The 26051-nt window shown below is 45.8% G+C and overlaps 1 protein-coding gene across 4 annotated transcripts in view; it reads right to left on the bottom strand.

The window, feature by feature from the left end:
- SYNE2 (spectrin repeat containing nuclear envelope protein 2) overlaps positions 1-26051 on the bottom strand; it is a 395759-nt gene that overhangs the window by 8352 nt on the left and 361356 nt on the right. For 3 of the 4 annotated variants that reach the window (XM_069733882.1, XM_069733891.1, XM_069733908.1), the window contains 11 exons: positions 9678-9840; positions 8449-8636; positions 7480-7630; positions 5986-6168; positions 5608-5745; positions 4719-4913; positions 4318-4597; positions 4134-4202; positions 2665-2807; positions 2477-2582; positions 922-1133 (listed from right to left, as the gene is read on the bottom strand). In XM_069733882.1, the coding sequence (XP_069589983.1) occupies positions 922-1133; positions 2477-2582; positions 2665-2807; positions 4134-4202; positions 4318-4597; positions 4719-4913; positions 5608-5745; positions 5986-6168; positions 7480-7630; positions 8449-8636; positions 9678-9840 (1828 nt within the window). The remainder of the gene's footprint in view (positions 1-921; positions 1134-2476; positions 2583-2664; positions 2808-4133; positions 4203-4317; positions 4598-4718; positions 4914-5607; positions 5746-5985; positions 6169-7479; positions 7631-8448; positions 8637-9677; positions 9841-26051) is intronic. The other variant, XM_069733900.1, reaches the window with a different exon arrangement.

The raw sequence follows: 26051 nt of genomic DNA, 5'->3' as shown, positions 1-26051 counted from the left end.
CGGCAGCCATATGTAGATATTCATTAAACCAAAGATAGACATATGTGACCTGGGTGAAATCTGGTGCCAGCAGCCAAGGGTCAGCATTTAGCTCGCCGGGTCTCCCCTACATTACAGCAGCAATGAGGCTTTTCCTACAGAAAGCAGCCACCCAGCAAAAAGGAGGCACAGGAGCCAGAGTCCTACTTTTTTTTTTTAATATTTACAATGATTCTAGGGACACATTTACAAGCCTTGTTTTTATATTTTTGGATTGCGATGCTCTCCAGGACAGGGTCAATAAAATGACACTTAAGCCCCCCATACATATTCGACTAACACCGACCAAACCAGCTTATATATCGGTGGGCTCATCTGACAGTCTAATGTGTATGGGGGCCTACTGATTGTGTATGGGGAACTTCCGATTCTACTCGACAGATGTTGAAGGAGATAAGGATCTGGCATGGATCTGCTGCTACTTCTGTTCTCGGGGAGGTAAACTTCCACCAGAAGACTCTCCCAAAAGGTGCACTCATAGGAGGACACAGGAGCTTTCAGCAGGGCAAGTGCTCATCTGTACGGAGGACTCATGAAACATAGGGGTCAGCTGAACAATTGTTCAGTAGACAGCTATCGATTATGTATGGGGCCCCTTACATGCCAATATTTGCTAGCATTTGGCTTGAAGGGCCATTCCATTTTGTAAACGGGATAAACGTGCCCCATTGGGGAAAAGAATTCCCTGTTTGGTGCAAGTCCCAGCAATCAGAACCCCAATGGTCAGTAAGTTATGGATAGGTGATAAAGAGATTATCCAGTGAAAACCAGGAAAGGCCCATGTCCCATGCCACAGAGAGAAATTTAGCCTCAATGCTTACAATACACCTTCACGATGAAAAGTGCAGCACGGTGGAAGACTACACAGACCAGACTACGTACCTTCAGCATCTGCACTTTTTTTCCCAGCTCTCGGATGGTGGACGATGGCTTCAGCTTTTTGACTTGTTCAAGTTCTGCCTCTGTTTTTTCCAACCATAGCGTGATCTTATCCAGGTCCTGATTGAGTTGTTGCCACCGCTGGACACCTTGTTGGTGCCGAAGTTCACTGCTTGAGGACTGAGCTTGCATAATCTCCCAACGCTCAATGACTCCTAAAAGGAAAGCGGCACATAAGAACTAGTTTACCCTGTAAGCCTTGATGGATCAGTGTGCCCTGCCGCAGATCTGGGGAGAATATAGAGGGTTTTGTTGACATGTGGCGTGTCTTATAATTTTCAAGAAGTCACAACAACTTCTCTCAAAAGTCATTAAAATTCAGTGTTTGCAAATCTGCCTCCTCAGATTACTACCGTGTAAGCGTCACTTCTAAGACTTGCACATTAATTATCTCCGGTAATGTTTATGCAAGTGTACGAATGTCCTAAAAGGTTTTGTACGAAATGTTTGCTGACTTAAAAAGGAACACTCGACCTAGAAATAAGTGAATTTCTGCAGCAAATTTCAGCACATAACAGACGGGTTTGGTTAGTCTCTTGCTCTAAATGGTGGGCTTTAATCATTTTGTTCTACTGCATTCAGAGGGGAAAGCTTCTGCTTCAGCCAGTTATCTTACAGCCAGACTGAGAAGGTGAGAAGTCAGTTGGGCCATGTGAGAAGGTACATAGCTGACCTCTTGGATTACAGAGAGAAGCTTTTGATACAGATTTCTTTTTAAGTACTATGGAATATAAAAAGTATTGAAGGACCCATTGCAAGTCAATTTGGAAGCATCATAAAAAGATTTTGTTTCCGTTACCCCCTTTGCTGGTGTAAACAGGCAATGAGGGAACATTATGGTCCACACATGGTGGTTGGATAATTCACCTGGATCTCAATTAAACATCCATCATTACCAAATTAAAAGTTTACTCAAATCTCAGCCATTCTTGGTTGAAATGGGAATAACTCAATCAGGAGCCGATCACCGGAAAACCAGCTATGGAAACAGGGATAAGCGGCTGAGCTACAACACTTCTATACAAATGAAGAGATCTTTACAAACAGCCGAGCGTGGCTGAGCTACGTCATTTATGTAACAATCGAAAAGGCTTCTATTAAATATATACATTGGGGGGTCCATCATACTGTATGTAGGGGGCTCTGGGAGTTATGATACTATGTGTGGCAGAAACTAACGAGGGCCTTCATACTGTGCATTGGGGACATCATACTGTGTGGAGGGACTATGAGGGAATCATTGTGTGTAGGGAAATCAGTGTGTGTGGAATACATTTTGGGGGCAAATTACTTTGTTCGTGTCACAATATAAGTCACTCTAAGTTGGGACGTTTGCCCTTGTGTGACTTCGTCTATGGGCTGTGACCCTGCCTACCATTTTTTTTTATTTTTGAAGAGGTAGGGATGGGATGGAGGACAAATTAGAAATTCTAATGGTGGCTCGTAATTTTTATGTATGTCCCATTTTACAATGTATGAGAGGAGTCTGATCAGGTACCTGAATGCGTTTCAGGATTTTCCATTCCTCTAAGACCTTGGTCCTCCGGTTGGTCACCAGTGGAGTCTATTTCTTTAGCAGAACTTGAAATGTTTTCACGAATTCTCTACAAAAAGAAGAGCGTATTAGCATCAGACCATTTCAGTAAAAGTTCGATATTACTAATACCTATGAACTGCAGAACTTACAGAAGACTCCTCTAATGTTGTGTCGGTTCCAGATGCGCCAATCACAAGTCCCTCCTCCTTTCTATCTTCTTTGAACTCCATTTTTACGGATATCAAATGTTTTTCGGGAGAATGCCAAGATGGAGTCTCCAAGTCCGATTTCCCTGTAAAAACCACAAGCAACTTAGAAGAAATACAGCAAAAATATCTTGGAGGTGGTGCCATGGTGCAAATGATACGTGACGTCTCATAGGCACCAGATATAACTTACCAGTAATAGCGTTCAAAGTAAACACGCGATTTAGGAAATGAAAAAGTGTCAAAAATCAAGAATATATGAAAATCAGACAAAGCTGATGTAAATAGGTTAGATGAGTAGTATCGATAATGGACAAGAATGGAGTTTGGCTTAGCAAGAAATAGTAATATTGTGAAGTGCCCAAGCAAACTGCAAAAAAATACAGATATAGTATGATAAAGCAAAGTAGTATCATCTCATGTAGGAAAATGTATATTATGCAGAAAATCTCAATCAAGACTGTATACACAGATGGTCCTCCATTGTGTATGTTCATTGGGTCAGTGCAACAAAAACCCCTCCTCTTAGTAAGGTAAAGCCAGAAGAGAAAAATTACTTCAAAGGTGTTATTTCCATTTCATATACAGATACAGCTTATAAAAACATTGTATTTTGTAATTTATTGTTTATTAAAATTTGCAGCTGTTCTTGAGATATTACACTTTTCTTTTGTTTACTGCTCATTGCCAAAGAGACCGACCACCACCGCTGACTAGCTTGTACGGTAAGCAGTGCACTTAAAGGGAACCTGTCACCCCCAAAATCGAAGGTGAGCTAAGCCCACCAGCATCAGTGGCTTATCTACAGCATTCTGGAATGCTGTAGATAAGCCCCTGATGTATCCTAAAAGATGAGAAAAAGAGGTTAGATTATACTCACCCTGGGGTGCTGGTGGGCTTAGCTCACCTTCGATTTTGGGGGTGACAGGTTCCCTTTAAACATGATGTAACAGCGCGATCCAGAAATTCTGGGAAGACGCAAATCAGTGCTTACAAGCTCAATTGAAAGGAGCTTGTAAGCACTGCACTTGTTCTGCTGTGGTGGCCGGTTTTGAAGGAAACAAACTCAACAAAAAAAGCGTTAATATCTCAAGAATGGCTGAAAATTTTAATAAGCAGTAGAGTATCTTCAAGCAATATCTGACAATATCAGTCTATGAAGATGGGAATAACCTTTAAATTTCCATATATCCCAAGCACATGAGCAAACATCCCAACCGCTGAATGGAACTCCTCTTGGTCGTCATAGAAGTGTGCAACCACAATGAGATATCCATGGTTTTGGGAAATATGGCGCTCACACAAAGCAAAAGAGGAAACGGCGCAAATGAGGGAACATGAGGTGGTGGAAAATAAGCGTGCATCACAGCAATGGTGCCAGTATGAGACACATGCATTGGGCAGGGGCCTACCAGAAGATGCTTGGACAGTTTTTGTTGTCATTATGACATAGGCTTCTGGGCTTTCAGCAATTTCTACATCTGAAAGAAAATAATGTAATTTGTTTCCTCGCACGATATTTCAGGACAAACTGGAGAAAAAGAAGCGGAAGAGATTTAGATTTTCAATCAGCAACACAATCGAGATGAAGTTTACCTGATAAGTGGTTGTAGTAAGCTCCTTCCTCCTCATTCTCATGCATGGAAGATCCTCCAACATCTACTGTTGGATCCCATTCCAAGGGGATGGAGTCAACGCTGACGGGAGTTTCTCGACCAGATCTCTCATGCGGAAGAGTTGGGGGCATTAAATGGCAAAGCGATTGGTGGGATGGGTCAACATCTGGTATTGTGGTGTGCCAGGAGGAATTCTGGATCTCTCGGGAATCTTCCCCATCGGTATCATTTTCTGACATTTCTCGCTCTTCTTCTAAATTCTTAAAACGTATGAGAACATATGATTATTATTTTGCATTGCGAAATTTTATGTATAGATGCTCTTAGCGGTTCAACAGAAGATTGCAGGTGCAAGACTGCGCAGTCAAAGCAAGGTCTTACCAAATTTCTTGAAGTCAGCCTTTCATGGAACCTGTACACCCGTCCAAAAACTTCTTGGCAATATCTATGAATCTCTTCCAGTTCATCCTCAATGACCACAGCGTCCATCGCTTCACTTTTCTGAATCAACTGCTCCCCAAAAACAATCAGCTGATCAATTTTATCAGTGTTTAGTGTTATTTCTTGTTTGAAACCCTAAAAGATGAGGATAGATGGAATAATGAATATATTGGCACAAATCGGGGTAAGGCTGGGTTTACACAAAGCCACGGCCATGCTACATCCAGCCAAGGCTCAGACACTCAAGCTACATCCGGCCAAAAACCAACCACATCCACCCACATCCGGCCACTGTCCAACGACATCCGGCCACTGTCCAACGACATCAGGGCAATACCCAACCCCATCCAGTCACTGGCCAAGCCCATCCAGTCACTGGCCAAGCCCATCCAGTCACTGGCCAAGCCCATCCAGTCACTGGCCAAGCCCATCCAGTCACTGGTCAAGCCCATCCAGTCACTGGCCAAGCCCATCCAGTCACTGCCCATACCCATCCTGTCACTGGCTAAGCCCATCTGGCCACTGCCCAACCACATCCGGCCACTGCCCAGCCAGGTTTGCGGTTCCGTGTTCAGCTTCATGCGTATGAGATTTTAGCAGATACGTGCAGAAGCTAGCTGCCATAACATGCACAATTCTCATCTGTAAAATGGATGGGACTAGTGCATGCCTTGATTTTTTTTCCAGAATGATCTAATGTCCATGTGGAAAATCACTCATGGACCTATGTTAACCAACATAGGTCACTGTGCTGTATGCGTGTGGTTGTGTTAACCAAACTACGAAAACCTACAACCGAGATCGTAGTTTTATAATTTTAAATACTTACTATTAACTGTTGCATTTTCTCCTCGATGTCGCTTTCTGAGAAGTGCTCCACATTTGTAAGCTGCAAGTCCATCTCTGTGAGCCATACGAGGATGCTGTCTCTCGTCCCCTCAAAGTCTTCTCTTTGGCTGGTAAAGTGCTGGATCAAAAAAAAAAAAGAAGAGCAAAAACTTAAGAAAATGCTAAATACTACATATTAGAACTTGTATAACAAGAAAGTACAGTTATACATTCAACTAGTGGATACTTCTTGAGATGATGATGCAGCAAGTTGCTCCTTTCAGGAGTGGACGGATGCCCACCACAACAAATAGAACAATACAGCTCCAGCTTAACCCATCTAAAAGGTAATAATATAATAGCATAGCCTCCTCCTTACCTTGAGCCTCCTCAGGATGGACGTCACTCTCTTCTGAAGCTGGTCCCACCTCTGATTGCCTTCATGCACCATCTGCTTAAGTCTGCTGGCTGCATCAGTGCGGTTCTCGCGAGCCAACCTCCTGTACTGCTTGTTGATTAGCTCTAGATGAGTAAGACGCTCATGGATCTGCCTCTGAAATGCCTAAAATTCACACCAAAAATCGAATACATTTTTATGGACAGTATTAGATGATTTCATGTAATAGATTACAAAGGTCAGAAAAAAAAAAAATCTTTTCCCCCCACACAGCAATACTTCTGTGCACGGGCGGTGTATGTTTTTTGAAGAAAAAAAAAAAAAAAGCAGTTCCTTTTCTTGTTAATACATCCCCTTTACTAAAGGGCTTTTAGAGTCTATGTACACCTTGGCACAGTTTTTTTTTTTTTTTTTTATATTTTAATTGTTCCTTTGCCTCCTAAATGCAAAAAAAAGCGACTTTTTAAGTGTTAATTAGGGTACCGTCACACTATACGATTTACCTACGATCACGACCAGCGATATGACCTGGCCGTGATCGTAGGTAAATCGTAGTGTGGTCGCTGGGGAGCTGTCACACAGACAGCTCTCCAGCAACCAACGATGCCGAGGTCCCAGGGTAACCAGGGTAAACATCGGGTAACTAAGCGCAGGACCGCGCTTAGTTACCCGATGTTTACCCTGGTTACAAGCGTTAAACTAAAAAAAAACAAACAGCACATACTTACATTCTGGTGTCCGTCAGGTCCCTTGCCGTCTGCTTCCCGCACTCAGTGACTGCCGTCCGTAAAGTGAAAGTGAAAGCACAGCCGCTGTGCTCTGCTTTCACTTTACGGCTGGCAGTCACAGTGCGGGAAGCAGACGGCAAGGGACCTGACGGACACCAGAATGTAAGTATGTGCTGTTTGTTTTTTTTTAGTTTAACGCTTGTAACCAGGGTAAACATCGGGTAACTAAGCGCGGTCCTGCGCTTAGTTACCCGATGTTTACCCTGGTTACAAGCGAACGCATCGCTGGATCGCATCGCTAGATCGCTAGATCGGTGTCACACACACCGATCTAGCGATGACAGCGGGAGATCCAGCGATGAAAGAAAGTTCTAAACGATCTGCTACGACGTACGATTCTCAGCAGGATCCCTGATCGCTGCTGCGTGTCAGACACAGCGATATCGTAACGATATCGCTGGAACGTCACGAATCGTACCGTCGTAGCAATCGAAATGTTATAGTGTGACGGTACCCTTAGACATTGTTTAACTATTTTGCTGCCGACGATATGCATTCTGTATTGCAAGTGTAGAAGACAAAGGAGAAACATGTTCATCTGCGGGGTCCTCCATGTCTGGTCATAGCTAGCATATACATAGCACTACGTGTATATTGAGCCAAGAACCTTGTAGGAAACTAGAGACATAATGCGGAAAAGTGGGAATATTTAGTAATAATATAAAAACACATCAAGGACATTACAAACCTCAAACTTCTTCTGTTCCTCTTTGGCTTTTGTGTATAATACATCAGAAGAATCTGGAGAAGCAGCCATTGCTTCAGCTTCTTTAAGCCATTCATCAAATCGGGAGTAGTCCTCTAGGAACTTCTGCCACAGACGACAGGTTTCCTCAATCCTGCCAAGAAGTCACAAGAACAATGAAACACGTTGGATTCTCATGTAGTAAATATCATAGAAGCATGTTACATGAAGATGAACTATGCCAGGATCTATTGTTGGTATCACTCAAACTTATCTTCATTTGTCTAAAGCTGCACATACACATCAATGTCAGAAAACCTGCAGAATCTGGAGCGACTGTCTAATGGTAGTCTCCTTTCTTTCTCCCTAAGTCAGACATCCTCTCGGAGCGAGAAGAGCAGAGCAGAGAACAAGAGTAGAGCAGAGCAGAGAACAAGAGTAAAGCAGAGCAGAGAACAAGAGTAAAGCAGAGCAGAGAACAATAGTAAAGCAGAGCAGAGAACAAGAGTAAAGCAGAGCAGAGAACAAGAGCAGAGCAGAGAACAAGAGCAGAGCAGAGAACAAGAGCAGAGCAGAGAACAAGAGCAGAGCAGAGAACAAGAGCAGAGCAGAGAACAAGAGCAGAGCAGAGCAAAGAAGAAGAGTAGAGCAGAGCAAAGAAGAACAGTAGGGCAAAGAAGAGTAGAGCGAGAAAAGAGAGTAGAGCAGGCAGCTGGATTTTAACATGCCCAAGCCTTTCATTCCCTACGGGCAATAAGTCAGAGATGTCTAGCAGCAGCTTATTCCCCACACTCCATGCATGAATCTGTAATTGACACGGGAATTGAGGAGGAATGGCTGTCAGACAAACAATAGTTCTTCTGGCAGTCATCTAATGTAAACAACCATCTTACTGCTAGAAGTAGCTCGTATTTCCAGATTATTAGACAAAATATAAAATGAAGAAAAAAAATCCATTCAGTCAGCACTTACCGCATTCTCCTCTCCATCGACATAGAACAGATATTTCGCCATCGTTTATCGAGGCTCCTTGTGGTCTGCTGTATGGAATCACATTCTGTCTCATTAGCGCAGGCGTCTGTGTCGTGCAGCAGGCGCTCACAGATATTTAACACAGATGCCACTCCGGGGCTGTGCACCTCAATGTCCTTCTGCAAGTCCTGAGAGTAGAAAATGAGGCTCAACAACTACAGCAGGAATCACACAGAAGAAGACATTATATGCATCATGTATGGGACTGAAACAATGGTGGGAAATATAAACAGTATTATAGAAGACTGCAGTGAGAAAGTTAAAGTTGGAGGAGGAGCAGGTGACCAGATCAGTCCATCAGCCTTCTCCAATTGAAAGACTGCACATGGAGAAAGCTGCTCTTAAGTTGGAGAAGATGGTCAGGTCTGGTCACATGCTCCTTCATCAGCAGCCATTTTATGGGCAGGAGCTCTGTGCAGTCTGTGAAGATGGTGGCACTGACATCAGGAAGACAACCTTATATATTAGCAAGTCACACAAAAAAAAATCAACATATTTGTGAAAATAAAGAAAGTAGACAACTCTTAAGAAATTCTCTGAAGCATCATTCCAAACTTTGGTGGACCAAGCTCACCCACCTAAGTACCAGAGGTTCTCCCAGTAGACTAACATAATAATGAGCCCAAAGGTTCAGTGGCTGTCACACCCCCTCTATAATTATCTGTATGCCTTTACAGATGAGAACACGTTTTGGCTGATTTTTTGTACTTAAAAGCATGTATTTTATGCTAACTTTTTTTTTTCAATTACATTTCATTAAAATTTTTGCACAGCTTGCCTTCCACTGCCTTTGTACAGAATGAGTCACTTGAGAAACCATCCACACGTTTGTTCTATCAATTTATAAGTAATATCTGTCCGTCAAAGAGTAAATTTCAGCTCTACTTTGATGTGGTCATAAATCAGCTGAAAAGAGTTCCGTAAAAAAAACAGATAAAAGCTCTGTGACAGAATGAGTTCACTGTTGGAGTCTTACAGTAGGTGACTCATTCTTCAGCCATCTAAACAGTGCAAAATTTGCATTTATTTTTATTTGCAGCCATTATTTTAACCCAACATGTAAAAAATAAAAAAATTAAAATGTGGAAGATTTGAAGGGTAGATGGATGTCACATTCTCAAGTTAGCACAATGTTCTTTGAGAAAGTTTTAGAAAACATGTGAACTTGCCCTTTGTTCCTCGAGCTTCTTGTTTATCTCCTGCTCATCGCAGATGCTGTAGATGACGGGCTTTGATAGCTCAGACTCTATACGAGCCAGCCATGTGCGTAGGTTACTCATGTTTTTGTACAACTGCTGGATGGTTATGAGAGTCTCCTTCAGTTTCTTTACACTGTGGAAAATAAAAATCAGAGTCATACAAAAAACTAATTTCTCAATTTCCATCATGCTGTAGAGTAGCGTCCTCTGGAGAAACCGAAATAAGGGACGTGACACTGGCAGCACCGAGCTCAGAAGTCACAGTCTGGAGCTCAGCTCTGGTCCTTACTGACCCCAGAGGGTACCACAATAAGGGACTGACACCAGCAGCACCGAGCTCAGAAGTCACAGTCTGGAGCTCAGCCCTGGTCCTTAATGACCCCAGAGTGAACCACAATAAGGGACATTACACTGGCAGCACCAAGCTCAGGAGTCACAGTCTGGAGCTTAGCTCTGGTCCTTACTGACCCCAGAGGGTACCACAATAAGGGACGTTACACTGGCAGCACCAAGCTCAGGAGTCACAGTCTGGAGCTCAGCTCTGGTCCTTACTGACCCCAGAGGGTACCACAATAAGGGACTGACACCAGCAGCACCGAGCTCAGCTCTGGTCCTTACTGACCCCAGAGGGTACCACAATAAGGGACGTTACACTGGCAGCACCAAGCTCAGGAGTCACAGTCTGGAGATCAGCCCTGGTCCTTATTGACCCCAGATGGAACCACAATTAGAGACTGACACCGGCAGCAGCGAGCTCAGAAGTCACAGTCTGGAGCTCAGCCTTGGTCATTACTGACCCCAGAGGGAGCTGCACGGGACAAGGCCAAGAAATTCACTACTGCCAGGATTTAGGCCACCATTTGCCTCCCAAGTTTTTTTGCATGCCATTGCCACCCTGTGTTACATGGTATGTTGGAGAAGAACAACAGAATTACACAGATAATCCAAGAGATTTTTAAAAACGGGGCAACAAAATAATCTTAACAGCGGCCTATACAGACTATAGCTTCCACTTTCATGAACAAAAACAAAACAGTTCCTCAATGCAAGACATATCCAAGAGGATCAATGGATGAACAAGTCAATATGGAAAATGTTTCTGAAGTGCGGCAGGTATAGGGCGTATAAAGGGGCAATTATAAGGCACATATAGGGGAAGGTATAGGGCATATAGAGTATGTAGGGCCAGGTATATAAAGAATATAGGGGCAGGTATATAGGGCATATAGAGGGACATGTATATGGCATATAGAGGGTCAGGTATATAGAGTACAAGGGCAGGTATAGGTGGTATATAGGGGCAGGTAGAGAGGCAGATATAGGGCATATATGGGGCAGATATAGGGTATATATAGGGGCAGATATAGGGAATACAGAGGGTTAGGTATAGGGTGTATAAAGGGGCAGGTATAGGGTATAGAGTATATGGGGGCAATTATAGGGCGCAGGTGGGTTTCCTCCAGGTTCTTCGGTTTCCTCCCACATTCCAAAGGCAAACTGATTGGGGCTCACAATCTAGATTCCCTATAGGGACAGTGGTGATAATGTCTTTAAAGCGCTTTGGAATTAATGGTGCTATATACAGTAAGCAACACATAATAAATAAATATATTGTATACAGAGGTCAGCATAAAGTATGAAGGAGCAGGTATGGAGCATGTAACAGCAGGTATAAAGTATATAGGAGCAAGTGTAAAAATATACAGTTGTGCTTAAAAGTTTACATACCCCAGCAGAATTTTTGCTTTCTTGGCCTTTTCAGAGAATATGAATGATAACACCAAAATGTTTTCTCCACTCATGGTTCTTGGTTGAGTGAAACCATTTATTGTCAAACTACTGGGTTTTCTCTTTTTAAATCATAATGACAACCTAAAACATACAAATGACCCTGATCAAAAGTTTACATACCCTGGTGATTTGGGCCTGATAACATGTACAGAAGTTGACACAAATGGGTTTGAATGGCTACTAAAGGTAACATCCTCACATGTGACCTGTTTGCTTTGTGATGCAGTGACCCCTGTAACAGGTAGGGGGCGCTGCATGGTCTCCCCAGTATGCGCACGGAGGCGTATTTAGGCCGGGAGAGTGCATAGCAATTGTGTGCATGGATTTGATGGTGAGACAGTGTCTGGCATTGTGGTTAATGGGAGGTATGTGTCACAGGGATGGATGCTCCCTGCGATGCAACCCGGAGTATCTTGTCTTTAGAGCGCGTGAGCACTGAAGAAGTCATTTAGTGCACCTGGGTCCGGGTTGCGGGTAGCTATGAGAGATGGGAGGATCTGGCTACCCACATACCTCACTCTGAGTGGGGGTGCTCACTGTATCTTTTTCCCTGCAGGTGTTTGAGGACCTGCAGTGATGTCATGATCATGTGACCAGTGCATGTGATGTTACCTCACCTGTGGGTGTGGTTACAGGCTACCTAAAGAAGGTGTGTTAGCACATGGTGGTGAGTGTTTGGGAGTCTGCAAGTCTGGACAGACTTCCATGTGTCCTGGCTGGACACTGCAGAGGGGTCCTGTGTGGTCTGAGTGTGCAGACCTGGATGGTACAGGTGCAAGGTCCTGGGAGTAGGACCGGATCCCTGAGCAACGCACAGTGACACTGAGCTGGCCACCTGTGTGAACCTGAGCAACCTGGGTGTTGGGAGGTCCTGGGAGTAGGACCGGATCCCTGAATAGCACGAGGTGAGGACCGGGATCTGCAGAGCCAGTGTCAGCTACTGTGTGGGGAAGCTACAGTCCTCGGTGGGTCTGGACTGACTAATGTGTGCCGACCCGGCAAGTTGGTGATCCCCGTTTGGCAGCTTTCCCGGAAGAGTGAGGACTGACAAGGAGTCAGCAGGTGGAGCAGGAGCTCCCAGAAGGTACCATAGTCTGTTGGCGCTTCATATGTTAAATGAACTGTGTGGTAACCCACGGCAACTGGTCAGGAGAACCAGCGTGTTTCGTTGCTGCAACCTGTGTGATATGAACTGTGTGGTAACCCACGGCAACTGGTCAGAGGAGGACCAGCGTGTTAGTTGCCGCAGACTTAATGTGATATCCTGATGGAATGTATAATGGACTGTTCCTGATACGGTTTATGAGTCTTTAATAAACCAAAGTGACTGTTTTGTTTGCAAAAACCGTGCCTGTGTACGTTAATCCCGTGCCAAGTGAGTGTCCCCCAATACACTCTGTGAGAGCAATCTTACAGCTTGTAATCAGTGTCTGTGCATAAAAGCTGAGTGAGTTTCTGGGATCCAGACAGACTCTTGCATCTTTCATCCAGCCACTGACATTTCTGCATTGTGAGTCATGGGGAAAGCAAAAGAATTGTCAACGGATGTACAGGAAAAAGTAGTTGAACTGTATAAAACAGGAAAGGGATACAACAAGATATCTAAGGAATTGATAATGCCAGTCGGCAGCGTTCAAACTGTGATTAACAAATGGAAAATCAGGGGCTCTATAAAAACAAAACCACGGTCAGGTAGACCAACAAAAATGTCATTCAAAACTGCCAGGAAAATTGTTCAGGATGCCAAGAAAAACCCACATGTAACATCAGCTGAAATACTGGACTCTCTGAAAACTAGCGGTGTGGCTGTTTCAAGATGCACAATAAGGAGGCACTTGAAGAAAAATGGGCTGCATGGTCAAGTCGCCAGAAGAAAGCCCTTACTGCGCAAATGCCACAAAGTATCTCGCCTACAATACGCATACAGTTGTGGCCAAAAGTATTGACACCCTTGAAATTCTGTCAGATAATACTCAGTTTCTTCCTGAAAATGATTGCAATCACAAATTCTTTGGTATTTTTATCTTCATTTAATTTGTCTTAAATGAAAAAACACAAAAGAGAATGAAGCAAAAAGCAAAACATTGATAATTTCACACAACTCCAAAAATGGGCCAGACAAAAGTATTGGCGCCCTCAGCCTAATACTTGGTTGCACAACCTTTAGCCAAAATAACTGCGACCAACCACTTCCGGTAACCATCAGTGAGTTTCTTACAATGCTCTGCTGGAATTTTAGACCATTCTTCTTTGGCAAACTGCTCCAGGTCCCTGATATTTGAAGGGTGCCTTCTCCAAACTGCCATTTTTAGATCTCTCCGCAGATCTCTCCACAGATCTATCTATCTATGGGATTCACGTCTGGACTCATTGCTGGCAACCTTAGAAGTCTCCAGTGCTTTCTCTCAAACCATTTTCTAGTGCTTTTTGAAGTGTGTGTTTGGGTCATTGTCCTGCTGGAAGACCCATGACCTCTGAGGGAGACCCAGCTTTCTCACACTGGGCCCTACATTATGCTGCAAAATTTGCTGGTAGTCTTCAGACTTCATAATGCCATGCACACGGTCAAGCAGTCCAGTGCCAGAGGCAGCAAAGCAACCCCAAAACATCAGGGAACTTCCGACATGCTTGACTGTAGGGACCGTGTTCTTTTCTTTGAATGCCTCTTTTTTTTCTCCTGTAAATTCTATGTTGATGCCTTTGCCCAAAAAGCTCTACTTTTGTCTCATCTGACCAGAGAACATTCTTCCAAAACTTTTTAGGCTTTTTCAGGTAAGTTTTGGCAAACTCCAGCCTGGCTTTTTTATGTCTCGGGGTAAGAAGTGGGGTCTTCCTGGGTCTCCTACCATACAGTCCCTTTTCATTCAGACACCGACGGATAGTACGGGTTGACACTGTTGTACCCTCGGACTGCATGGCAGCTTGAACTTGTTTGGATGTTAGTCGAGGTTCTTAATCCAACATCCGCACAATCTTGCGTTGAAATCTCTTGTCAATTTTTCTTTTCCGTCCACATCTAGGGAGGTTAACCACAGTGCCATGGGCTTTAAACTTCTTGATGACACTGCGCACGGTAGACACAGGAATATTCAGGTCTTTGGAGATGGACTTGTAGCCTTGAGATTGCTCATGCTTCCTCACAATTTGGTTTCTCAAGTCCTCAGACAGTTCTTTGGTCTTCTTTCTTTTCTCCATGCTCAATGTGGTACACACAAGGACACAGGACAGAGGTTGAGTCAACTTTAATGCATGTCAACTGGCTGCAAGTGTGATTTAGTTATTGCCAACACCTGTTAGGTGCCACAGGTAAGTTACAGGTGCTGTTACACAAATTAGAGAAGCATCACATGATTTTTCGAACAGTGCCAATACTTTTGTCCACCCCCTTTTTTATGTTTGGTGTGGAATTTGTTATGACCTGGTGGTTAGGAGCACCCGAAATGACCTGATGGTTAAACCGATACAGGACAAGCTCTGGGAAGTGGAAACTCTGCTGACCGCAATCCCTAATCCTATCACACACACTAGAAATAGCCGTGGAGCGTACCTGACATGGCCTAGACGCCTCTTCACAGCCTAAGAGCTAACTAGCCCTAGAGATAGAAAATAAAGCCTACCTTGCCTCAGAGAAATTTCCCCAAAGGAAAAGGCAGCCCCCCATAAATATTAACTGTGAGTAAAGATGAAAATCACAAACACAGAAATGAAACAGGCTTTAGCAAAGGGAGGCCAGACTAACTCAATAGACAGAGGATAGGAAAGGTATCTTTGCGGACAGCACAAAAAACTACAAAAGACCATGCAGAGTGTGCAAAAAGACCCCCGCACCGACTCACGGTGCGGAGGTGCCACTCCGTATCCCAGAGCTTCCAGATAGCAAGACAAAATCATGAAAGCAAGCTGGACAAGGAAACAATGAGCAGAAAATAACAATCGGGGACTTAGCTTCTTGCAGGAAGAGACAGGTCACCAGAAAGATCCAAGAGCGAACTGAACCAGTACAGGAACATTGACAGCTGGCATGGAGTAACGATCTGAGTGGAGTTAAATAGAGAAGCCAGCCTAAGAATAACCTAGGTCACCTGTGGAAGGAACCTCAGAACCAACAACTCCACTCACAGCCACCAGAGGGAGTCCATGGACAGAACTCGCCGAAGTACCATTCATGACCACAGGAGGGAGTTCGATAACAGAATTCACAACAGGAATTATATCCAATTTGGCTTTAGGACAATTCTTTTTTGTGTTTTTTTCATTTAAGATAAATTAAATGAAGATAATAATAACAAAGAATTTGTGTTTGCAATCATTTTCAGGAAGAAACTGAGTATTATCTGACAGAATTGCAGGGGCGTCAATAGTTTTGGCCACAACTGTAGCAGGACAAAGACAAGCCTCAGAACTTCCGGAACAAGGTAATTTGGAGTGATGAGACCAAAATTGAACTTTTTTGCCACAGCCATAAACGTTACATTTCGAGAGAGGTCAACGGCCTATGATGAAAGGAACACCATTCCTATTGTAAAGCACAGAGGTGAATCGCTGAAATTTTGGGGATGTGTCAGCTACAAAGGCACAGGAAACTTGGTCAAAGTTGAATGCAGCATGTTATCAGCAAATACTGGAGGCAAATTTGAAAACATCAGCCCGGAAGCTGCGCATGGGACGTACTTGGACATTCCAACATGACAACGATCCAAAACACAAGGCCAAGTCGATCTATCACTGGTTACAGCAGAATAAAGTGAAGGTTCTGGAGTGGCCATTTCAGTCTCATGACCTCAATATCATAGAGCCACTCTGGGGAGATCTCAAGTGTAGAGTTCATGCTAGACAGCCCAGGAATTTAAAGGAACTGGAGGCTTTTTGCCAAGAAGAGTGGACAGCTTTAACATCTGAGAAAATGAAGAACCTCATCCACAACTACCACAAAAGACTTCAAGCTGTCATTGATGTTAGAAGGGGCAATGCACAGTATTAACAAATGGGGTATGTGAACTTTTGATCAGAGTCATTTGGATATTTTGGGTAGTCATTATGATTTTAGAAGAGAAAACACAGTAGTTTGACAAATGGCTTCACCCAACCACTAACCATGAGTGGAGAAAATGTTTTGGTGTTATCATTCGTATTCTCTGAAAAAAGGACAAGAAAGCAAAAAATTCTGCCAGGGTATGTAAACTTTTGAGCACAACTGTGGAGGGGCAGGTGTAGAGTATATAGGGACAGATATAAATCATGTTGGTACAGAGTATACAGGGGCAGGTATATAGTATATAGGGTCAGGTATAAAGCATGCAGGTATAGGTAGACAGTATATAGAGGCAGGTATAGGGTATATAGGGGCAGTCATTGCCATATGACATAAGACGTGAGTCACAGCATGGCACCTGGCATAGACAGGACTGGAAACAGATGGGCATAGATGGAGAACACCCTTATTGATACCAGCTTTTAGGTGAAATGCTGAGGTGTTTTACAGTAAAACATGGCTTCGTGTAGTGGCGGCATCTGTCCTTTTTTTTTTTTTAACTCTGCAAGAACGGTTGACAGGTTTCCTTAAAAAAAACAAAAAACGAACAACTCTAACCTTCTTTCATCCTCCAGAAACAGTGCTAATTTGGCCCACTGGCTGTGTCTGGTATTGCAATTCAGCCCCATTCATTTGAACAATAGAAAAAAAAACAAATATGTAATACCTTTTTCAGCCTATTGAGATGAGTGGCGCTATTTCTGAAGAAAAAAAAAACAAAAAAAACAAAAAGATCCAGATATAGCCCACGTATTGTAGCCTGTGTCGTATGAACCATTATCTACTCATGTATAAGAACGTTCTCTACGATGAACTTTACCTCCAAGAAAACGCGGTTCAGGGTCACCGCCCTGCTCACATTTAGCCATTAAATACGAGGATACCACAGATAATAACTAAAGGGTTACACATTAACATCGCAGAATGGCGTCAGATAGCATTATTAACCCATTACATCCCTGTAACACGGGACTAGACATGTGAGGAAGACAATGTGGCACACAGACATGTGGCGGACTGCAAGGGCCTGCAATGCAGCAGCACGGAGGCACATCGCAATCAGAAATGATAAAATAAAAAATGGCTATAAAGACACAAAGGGACCCTGCATCCTGCTGCGGCCCCCCACCCCTGTCTGCCGCAGACCTGCATACAGGGGTAATGATAAACATATGGCGATGGCTTACCATAAAGGCAGAAAGCAATTATATCCACGGCATGCACAGGTCTATGATGGATCCTGCGTCCTCAGTGCCCATTCCCCCAGGTGAGATATGAGCAGCCCCCACATCAGACATGATCATGGCAGTGGCAGGCAAGACAGGCGTCAGCACCTGCATCTCCTGTGACAGCCATTCATTCATTCATTCATGGGGATGCACACAGGCACCGACGGGAACCCATCCCCCTACTAAAGAGGGCTGATCGGAGAGGGACGTCACATCAGGAAAGGGAACGCTGCACTTACTGTCACAATCCGTTACACCGCATCCTCAGGAGTATCAGCAGCATCACTCCAGGAACAGCGGCGTCACCCCCCAAAGAAAGAAGGAAACCCCTCCCTATACCATGGCCTATTTATTCTCTACATACATACAAGGATCACACACACAGCGCCTGCTCGCAGCGACGGCCATCACTGAAGACATAGGGTGCAACTGGGAAATAAACATGTCCAATAACAAAAATATTTCATTTTAATAACAAAAATATTTCATTTTAGATTGGAAATATTGATTTTAAAATCTCCATATTATTTTATTTGGGGCCATAGAGTAATGAGCAGGTGAGAGGACTGCGACCATAAGATTTCCTTGGGACATTCGCCATAAAGTACAAAATGGTCAGCCAATGGGAAAGGTCACATAGATGATTTTATTGCTGAAGGTCGAAGTCACACAGCTGTATAAATCGGATCGAGATTGGAACGCAGTGCATGGACAGGCCGGCGGCTCTCCCGACATGAATGTGACAGCATAGAACTTTATGAAGCGGCCATGCTTGGGTGGGGAGAGCCACCGGCCAGTCGTGGACTGTGTTCCAATCTTGATCACATTTATACGGCGGTCTGACTGCACCCTAATTTTGACCGATTTGATTGTCTTAGTGGAAGATCTTTACTAGTGGGCCTTGTTCAGATGTGGGCATTGTTCGCACAATATCCATAACCCCGTATTGTAGATTATGCAGGCTCCTGACTGGTCCTATGAGGTTTGTATATTCAGTCCTGGAGAATTAGGGATTTAATATCCGTTTAACAATTCCTGAATGTCAGCACAAACTGACTGTTCAAACCAAGCACAGGTGCTTGGCGCACCATTTACAGCTCAATGGTCAGTTCCCACCTCCTCTTCCTTGATGGACAGCTCTGATTTTACACGATACAGAGGAGGATGGATAATAAGTAGGTGGGAAGGTGCACTGATCTGTTTGGGCCTGCAAAGGTGCACCTGTGCTTGGTCTGAACAGTCATTTTCTGCTGACAGACTCCCTTTAAAACGTGCACTGTATGCCTGGCTGAATTAGGCCTTGGAGTATTTATTCAATTCTAGACCAGGCTGGAGCGAGCTGCCCACCCCCTCCCCCGGGCGGCGTACATGGAAGCCGCCATGACAGGGGGTTTGGAGCATGAATAAGGGGGCGTGGGGTTCGCTCCTTGGGGAGGGTTAAGTTTGGCCAGAGATGGTTATGGGGTGAGTGGGGGGGAGGAGCCGGTCACTTCCTGCTCTGACGACCTGTGAGCAGGACGGGGACACCAGCGCTTACCTCATGGCCTCCATAGACCACGTGCTAGCGCAGCTGCGGGCGGCGTCGGCGTAACAGCCTCCAGGCTGGTTGGAGGCTCAGGTGTCGAGCATCCTCGGTGGCAGCAGCGGTGCGGATCCCCCAGCGGCCGGGCCCGGTGAGCGGCGGTCCAGGCGAGTGCGGCCCCATGAGCGCCTATCCCCCGATCTCACCATGCGCGTCCCAGCGGCGGCACAGGAGCCCCTCATGGGACCCTCCAGGCCGCGCGCCTGCTCAGAAGCGCCCCAGCAGGCCGCGGTCTGGGAGGAATCCACCAGCCGCGCTGGGGCCTGTGGCGGCAGCTGGGCCTTCTCCCCCATCACTCCGGGGGGCGGGGCCTGCGCGTGCCAAAGCCACCAACGGCCGGAGCGATGTCACGGCGGGCCGCCGCGGTGATGTCCAGGCCGGGCGGCCTGCTTCCTGCGGCAGCACGAGACGGCGGGGAAGCATCCCAGCGGCGGGCAGCGCCCCAGATCCGGCGGGGCTGCTGGACACGGCCAGGGAGCACCATTCCCCCCATACACCGGCGACCGGGCCTGCATATTTTTGGGTGGCGGCGGCAGCAGACGGCAATGTTTCGGACAGCGGGTACGGGTCTGGGCCTGCAGAACACCAGGCGGCCCCCTCGGCTGACGGGGTCAGCACGGTCCCCTCGGCAGGGGCCAGATCGGCTGGAGTTGCATTGAGGAGCGTCCGGGAGGGCCCAAGGACGGCTTCGGGATCGAGAGACAGCTGGACGGCGATGGCGTCTGCGGGGATCACAACTCCCCTGCAGCCTGGTGAGAACCCATCTATGTATCGTTTGTCCCCGGCGTTTTTGACGCCTACTTCGATTTCTGTAGATCAGGTTGGGGGGTATGTAGAGCGGGGTGATGGAGTCGATATGCGGGCTGATGGGAGTTGTGAGGGGGTGGGGGAGTTGTTGTTGGGTGTATGAGAGCTGTTGTCACGGTTGGGCAGTGGTAGGCCAGGGCCGTCCCCTTTGTCAGCTTGGGTCAGATCGTCCAATGTGGGGTTGGCATTGTCCGGCAGCATTTTTACGGAGCAGGGCAGGTCGGCTGAGCCGGTTACGGTATCCATGCAGACTGAAAAAGAGAAAGAAGAGTTCATTCGGCTGGATGATAAGGCGCGTGGGGAGGTATATGTTTGTATTTAGGGGCCGTTAGGTGCGCACTCGAAGAAGGAGGTGCGTGAAAAGATTTGGAAAGACGAGTACGTGGCGATATTTTCGCTTCTGCCATTGGAAAAATTTAACCTTGAGTAAGAAGGAGGATAGTAAGAAGGAGGATGAGGAAAAACGGCGATGGCGCCTTATTCCTCAGACTTTTGTGGATTGGCTTCAGGCATTCGCGATTTTGGCGAGTGTTACTGGCGAGAAGGCTCCCGAGAATTGCTCCGTGTTGTTTTGTTATATGGATTCTATAGGTGAGGCGCACAGGGCCTATGGAGGTCAAGCATGGTTACGGTATGATGAGCAGTTTCGGCAGCGGAAGGCAGTTCGTCCCGCGATCCGGTGGGATCAGAAGGACATTGGTTTGTGGTTGCGCGTGATGGCGCCAACGAAGTTTGGTCATTCCTTTCAAAGCGGGGCCGGAACTTCCGGCCAAGGCGCTTCGCAAGGTTCCTCTTCAGGAACCGGGGGTCAATCGGGACAATCCGGCGGCCAGAAACACAGTGTGTGCTGGCAGTTCAACGAGGGCCAGTGTAAGTTCGGAGCAACTTGTAAGTTCAAGCATTTATGCTCGCACTGCAACGGCGCTTCCCATGGAGCTTCCAAATGTTTTAAGAAGAAAGGGAAGCCAGAGGGTAATTCCAAAGGGGGTGACACTGGTGAGTTTGGACGCGATGGCCCCCTATCTAAATAGGTTCCCTGATAGGGAGAGGGCGGATTTGTTCCGGTCTGGTTTTAGTGTTGGTTTTTGCATACCTGCTCCGGCTTTTGTGGTGCATCCGAGTTTTAAGAACCTTAGATCAGCCGAGTTGCACGCATCGGTCGTGTCGGAAAAGTTAAGCAAAGAGGTTGCTTTAGGTAGGATGTCTGGACCTTTTCCCATTCCTCCTGTGGATGACTTGGTTGTGTCGCCTTTGGGCGTGGTCCCCAAGAAGGAGCCTAATAAATTTCGGCTCATTCAGCATCTATCCTACCCGAAAGGGAGGTCCGTGAATGATGGGATTGATCCAGAGCTTTGTTCGGTGGTTTATACGTCGTTTGATGAGGCAGCCAGGTGGGTGCGCAGTTGCGGTAGGGGGGCATTATTGGCCAAGACCGATATTGAGTCGGCCTTCCGTTTATTGCCGGTTCACCCCGATAGCGTGAGGTTGTTAGGCTGTTATTGGGACGGCGGGTTTTATGTTGACCGATGTTTGCCGAAGGGCTGTTCGCTGTCGTGCACTTACTTTGAGGCCTTTAGTTCCTTTTTGGGTGGTTCGGGATGTGTCCGGTTTGGATTCGGTGATTCATTATCTGGATGACTTCTTGTGCATAGGCCCTGATCAGTCTCAATGTTGCGAGGTCCTGTTGAGGACGGTTGTTTGGGTTGCTGAGCAATTTGGGGTCCCGCTGGCACCGGGCAAGACTGAGGGTCCGTGCACGAGTCTGTCCTTCTTGGGTATTGTCATCGATTCAGTGAAGTGGGAGTTTAGGTTGTCGGTTGACAAGGTGTTGGGCCTGAGAAATGAGGTGGCCCGCGCTAAACGTTTGAAGAAATTGCCGCTGCGCAAAGTGCAGTCGCTCCTGGGAAAATTGAATTTTGCATGCAGAATTATCCCAATGGGGAGGGTTTTTTCTTCCAAATTGGCTAGCACTACGGCCGGGATTACCGCCCGACATCATTTTGTTCGTTTGTCGGCTGAACACAAGGCCGACTTGGAGGTTTGGGACTGTTTTTTGTCCTGTTACAACAGGCGTTCATTGTTGATGGAGGAAGCAGTGGGTAACGCTGACTTAGATTTATTTACCGACGCGTCAGGCGGTCTTGGATTTGGGGTCTTTTTTGGGGGTCGTTGGTGTGCTGCTAGATGGCCGGAAGCCTGGTTTGAAGCAGGGTTGGTACGGAACATTACTTTGTTGGAGATTTTTCCGATTTTGGTGGCGGTGCAGCTTTGGGGCGACGATTTTCAAAATAAAAGGGTTCATTTTCATTGTGATAATATGGCGGTTGTGTGTGCCATTAACAGTTTGACGACAACTTCGCCCCCTGTGATCAGAGTTCTTCGGCAGTTGGTTTTGTCTTGTTTATCTTTGAATGCTTATTTTACGGCATCACATGTGCCCGGTGTTAATAACTGCTTTGCCGACTCTTTTTCTCGTTTTCAGTGGGAGCGTTTTCGGTCGCTGGCTCCGAATGCCGAGGAGACGGGGCTGGAATGCCCGGCGAAGCTTTGGAGCGTGGTGTCCGGGCGGCAGAACCTTTAATTCAAGCGTCCTTGGCGCCTAGTACGAGGGCGGTTTATCGGTCTGTATGGAGCACTTGGGAGAGCTGGTTGGCGTCTTGCGGAATTGCGGATACGGGTCGGGATCAAGTGGGGGCGTTGTTGTTATGGATGAGACATGGGGCGGATCAGGGATGGTCTGCAGCGAAGGTTGATAGGACAATAGCGGCTTTGGCTTTTGGTTTCAGGCTCCGGGGTCTACAGGATTTGACAAAGTCCTTTTTGGTAAAGCAAGCTGCGAAGGGGTTGAGAAGAGCAGGTAGCCGAGGCGATCGCAGGCGCCCGGTGTCTTTTGAGATGTTGGAGCAGTTGGGGGTACAACTGGGTGATATATGTGTTTCCAGCTTCGAGGCTGCGCTATTTCGCCTAGCTTTTTCGTTGGCTTTTTATGGAGCTTTGAGGATTGGAGAGCTAGTGTCTCCTACTACTGTTCGTCAAGGGGGCCTTTGGGCTGGGGACGTCTTTGTTACCGAGGGGGTTGCTGCAATTTTGGATTCGGAAGTCTAAGATGGATCAGGCGGGACGGGGTAAAAAGGTGGTTTTGGCCGCCGTTCCAGGTTCCGTTATGTGTCCGGTCCGTTGTTGGCAGAATTTTGATAGGCTTCAACTGCATGGTGATGGGCCTTTGTTGCATCACGAGGATGGGTCTTCTCTTTCTAAATATCAGTTTGTAGCGGTTTTTCGGCAATCTTTGGAGGCCATCGGTTTGGATTCTTCCAGGTTCACCTCTCATTCTTTTCGGAATGGGGCTGCTACGGAAGCAGTGCTGAATGGTTTGGCTCCTGCGGTGGTACAGAGGATAGGTCGGTCGGAGTCCGGCCGTTATCTGAGTTATGTGAGGCCTTGAGAGGCTTGGACTGATCGGTTAATTTATTCGTTGTTTGCACTTGTCCAAGTTGTTTATATTTTTCAGGTTCATCCTCGCTGTTGGTTTGGATTTTCGGCCACTCCTACGTGTACTGGGGCGCAAAGCGGGCAGAAGTCCGACAGGATGGAAGACAGCTCGGCTTTTCCAGGGACGTGGCCGTCATCAGGTGGTTGGGGTTTCGGGACTTAGGTTGGAACAGAGTCATGCAGGAAGTACACAATGGTGTTCACTTGGACAGGCCCCCCGATATCTTGGTTTTGCACTTTGGAGGAAACGACTTGGGTGTTCGCCCTTGTCGTGAGTTGATTCGGGACATTAAACATGACTTACTTAGGTTATGGGTTTCCTTTCAGGAAATGTCTATTGTGTGGTCGGAGATTGTTCCCCGGAAATCCCGGAGGTACGCTAGGTCGGTGGACAAGATTAATAAAGCCCGCATCAAGGTGAATCGGGCCGTGTCTGGTTTTGTTGTGCGGAATGGGGGCTTGGCCGTGCGTCATTTTGAGTTGGAACGTGGGGTGACCAATTTCTTTTGGGTGATGGAGTTCATCTGAACGCAGTGGGCATTGATTTGTGGGCCCTGGGGCTGCAGTCCGGAATTGAATGAGCCATAGCGGTTAAGGTTGGTGGGGTCTCGGGTATTTGAGGGGGTCAAGTATCCTTGTTGTGGCGGGGGGAGGGGTCCTTGGAGTTGGTGCTAAATTGGCCTGAGGGATCCGTCGGGATACGGATTCTCCAGTTGGTATAAGTTTTGGTTGCGGGTCTGGGGATTTGGGGGAATCTTGGCAACGGTGGGCCAGATTCCTAAGTTGGAAGTGGACAATGGTAACCCTTCGGGGTATTTTGGTGCTCTCGAGCCTGTGTGGTAATGGCTGAGAGTAATCTATGGTTGGTTTTCCTGTCCACATGTTTATACTATGGTTAACACCAGACTTTTAGCTTCAAGGACCCCTTCCCAGCTCATGTTACGGTTATATGTTTTGTTTCTTTATAATAAAGGCCGCTGTGGCCAATTATATCCAATTTGAGACTCATGTCATTATTCGGGGTGGGGAAGAAAGGGGGGTCGGAGACCCCATGGGGAGGCTTATTCACGGTGGTCGACAATACCAATGTCATGCACCATGTTACGGTGCCTTCTCGTTATATTATTCAAGGCACCATCTCCTGCTGGCAGCAAACATCCGTTGAGTGTTTTTTTTTTTCTTTCAAGAAATGCCTCTTGGCTCTGGTCCTAATGAAGCTTTGTGGTCTTTTTTCCCCTCTGGAGCAAATTTGCAGACTGAGTGCTTCCTCATCACTGCAGGGCTTTAAAGGGTCATTTCCAACTTCATAGATACATATTGTCAGATACTACGTGTAGATACAAGCAACTTTGCAATTTACGATTAATATTTTCAGCCATACTTGAGATATTAAAACTTTTCTTTACAGCTCGTTGCCTTGGAGACCGACGGTTGTTGCTAGACAGCAGGACATGTGCAGCTCTTACAAGCGCTTCTCTATTGAGCTTGTAAGCACTGTTTAGAAGCTGGAGCGCGATGTTAGCTCGTAATCACGGCCAGCCAGACCTTGGTTGGTCTCCTAGGCTAAAGAACCATTCCCGTGTCCTGTCACAGATTGCAGAATTCTGGTGTGGAACCCTCATTGACATCTACCATGTGTGAATGTTGCCTTAAAGGGTTCTTCGGCGCCGAAGTCATAACTGATTACGTAGCGTCTAAGCCTACCTTCCAAAAAAATGCCACATTTAATTTTTCATGACGCTGTATCTTTTTTTTTTCCTGGCCAAAATACGCCGCAGCCAGACATCACTCTGAAGTTTACAATGCCGTAAGAAATGCGCAATATTACAATTTTGGTGTGTGGCGGTTTTTGGGTTAATAGCATTTTTCTCCAAAAAGCAGCATGCTGTGGGTATACTGATGTAGTTAAAAATTTTTGGGGAAAGTTGTAAATTTAAAACCGGAAAAATATTTTGTGCCAATTTCATGACCCAGGGAGAAGAGTGGTCACAAAAAAAGCCCCCCATGGGCATCCCATTGATCTCAATATGAACCGTGGAATGCTTTCCCCCCCCCCTTCCCCCAATGTGGTGTGACTGGGGTGGGGGAGGGATTATAATTTTATTTACGGGTACCCCATAGGTGATTGCTGGAGCAATAAAAATAAATAATGATGCATCAAATTTCACCAATATTGTTTAAAATTATTTTAGTATAAATATTAGTAATATATTTTTTCATTAATACATTAATATTATTTTAACTTATGGTTAATATTATTGTTAATATTAATATTTATATTACAAAGGCAAAAATACAAGCAAAAGAAAAGCAACTATAAATAAGAAGCTAAATATAATATATATATATATATATATATATATATATATATATATATATATATATATATATATATATCTCGTGTGGAAAAT

The sequence above is a fragment of the Ranitomeya imitator genome, chromosome 1 (assembly GCF_032444005.1).
Source record: "Ranitomeya imitator isolate aRanImi1 chromosome 1, aRanImi1.pri, whole genome shotgun sequence".
NCBI lineage: Eukaryota > Metazoa > Chordata > Amphibia > Anura > Dendrobatidae > Ranitomeya > Ranitomeya imitator.
This window is presented reverse-complemented; position numbering and strand designations above follow the sequence as displayed.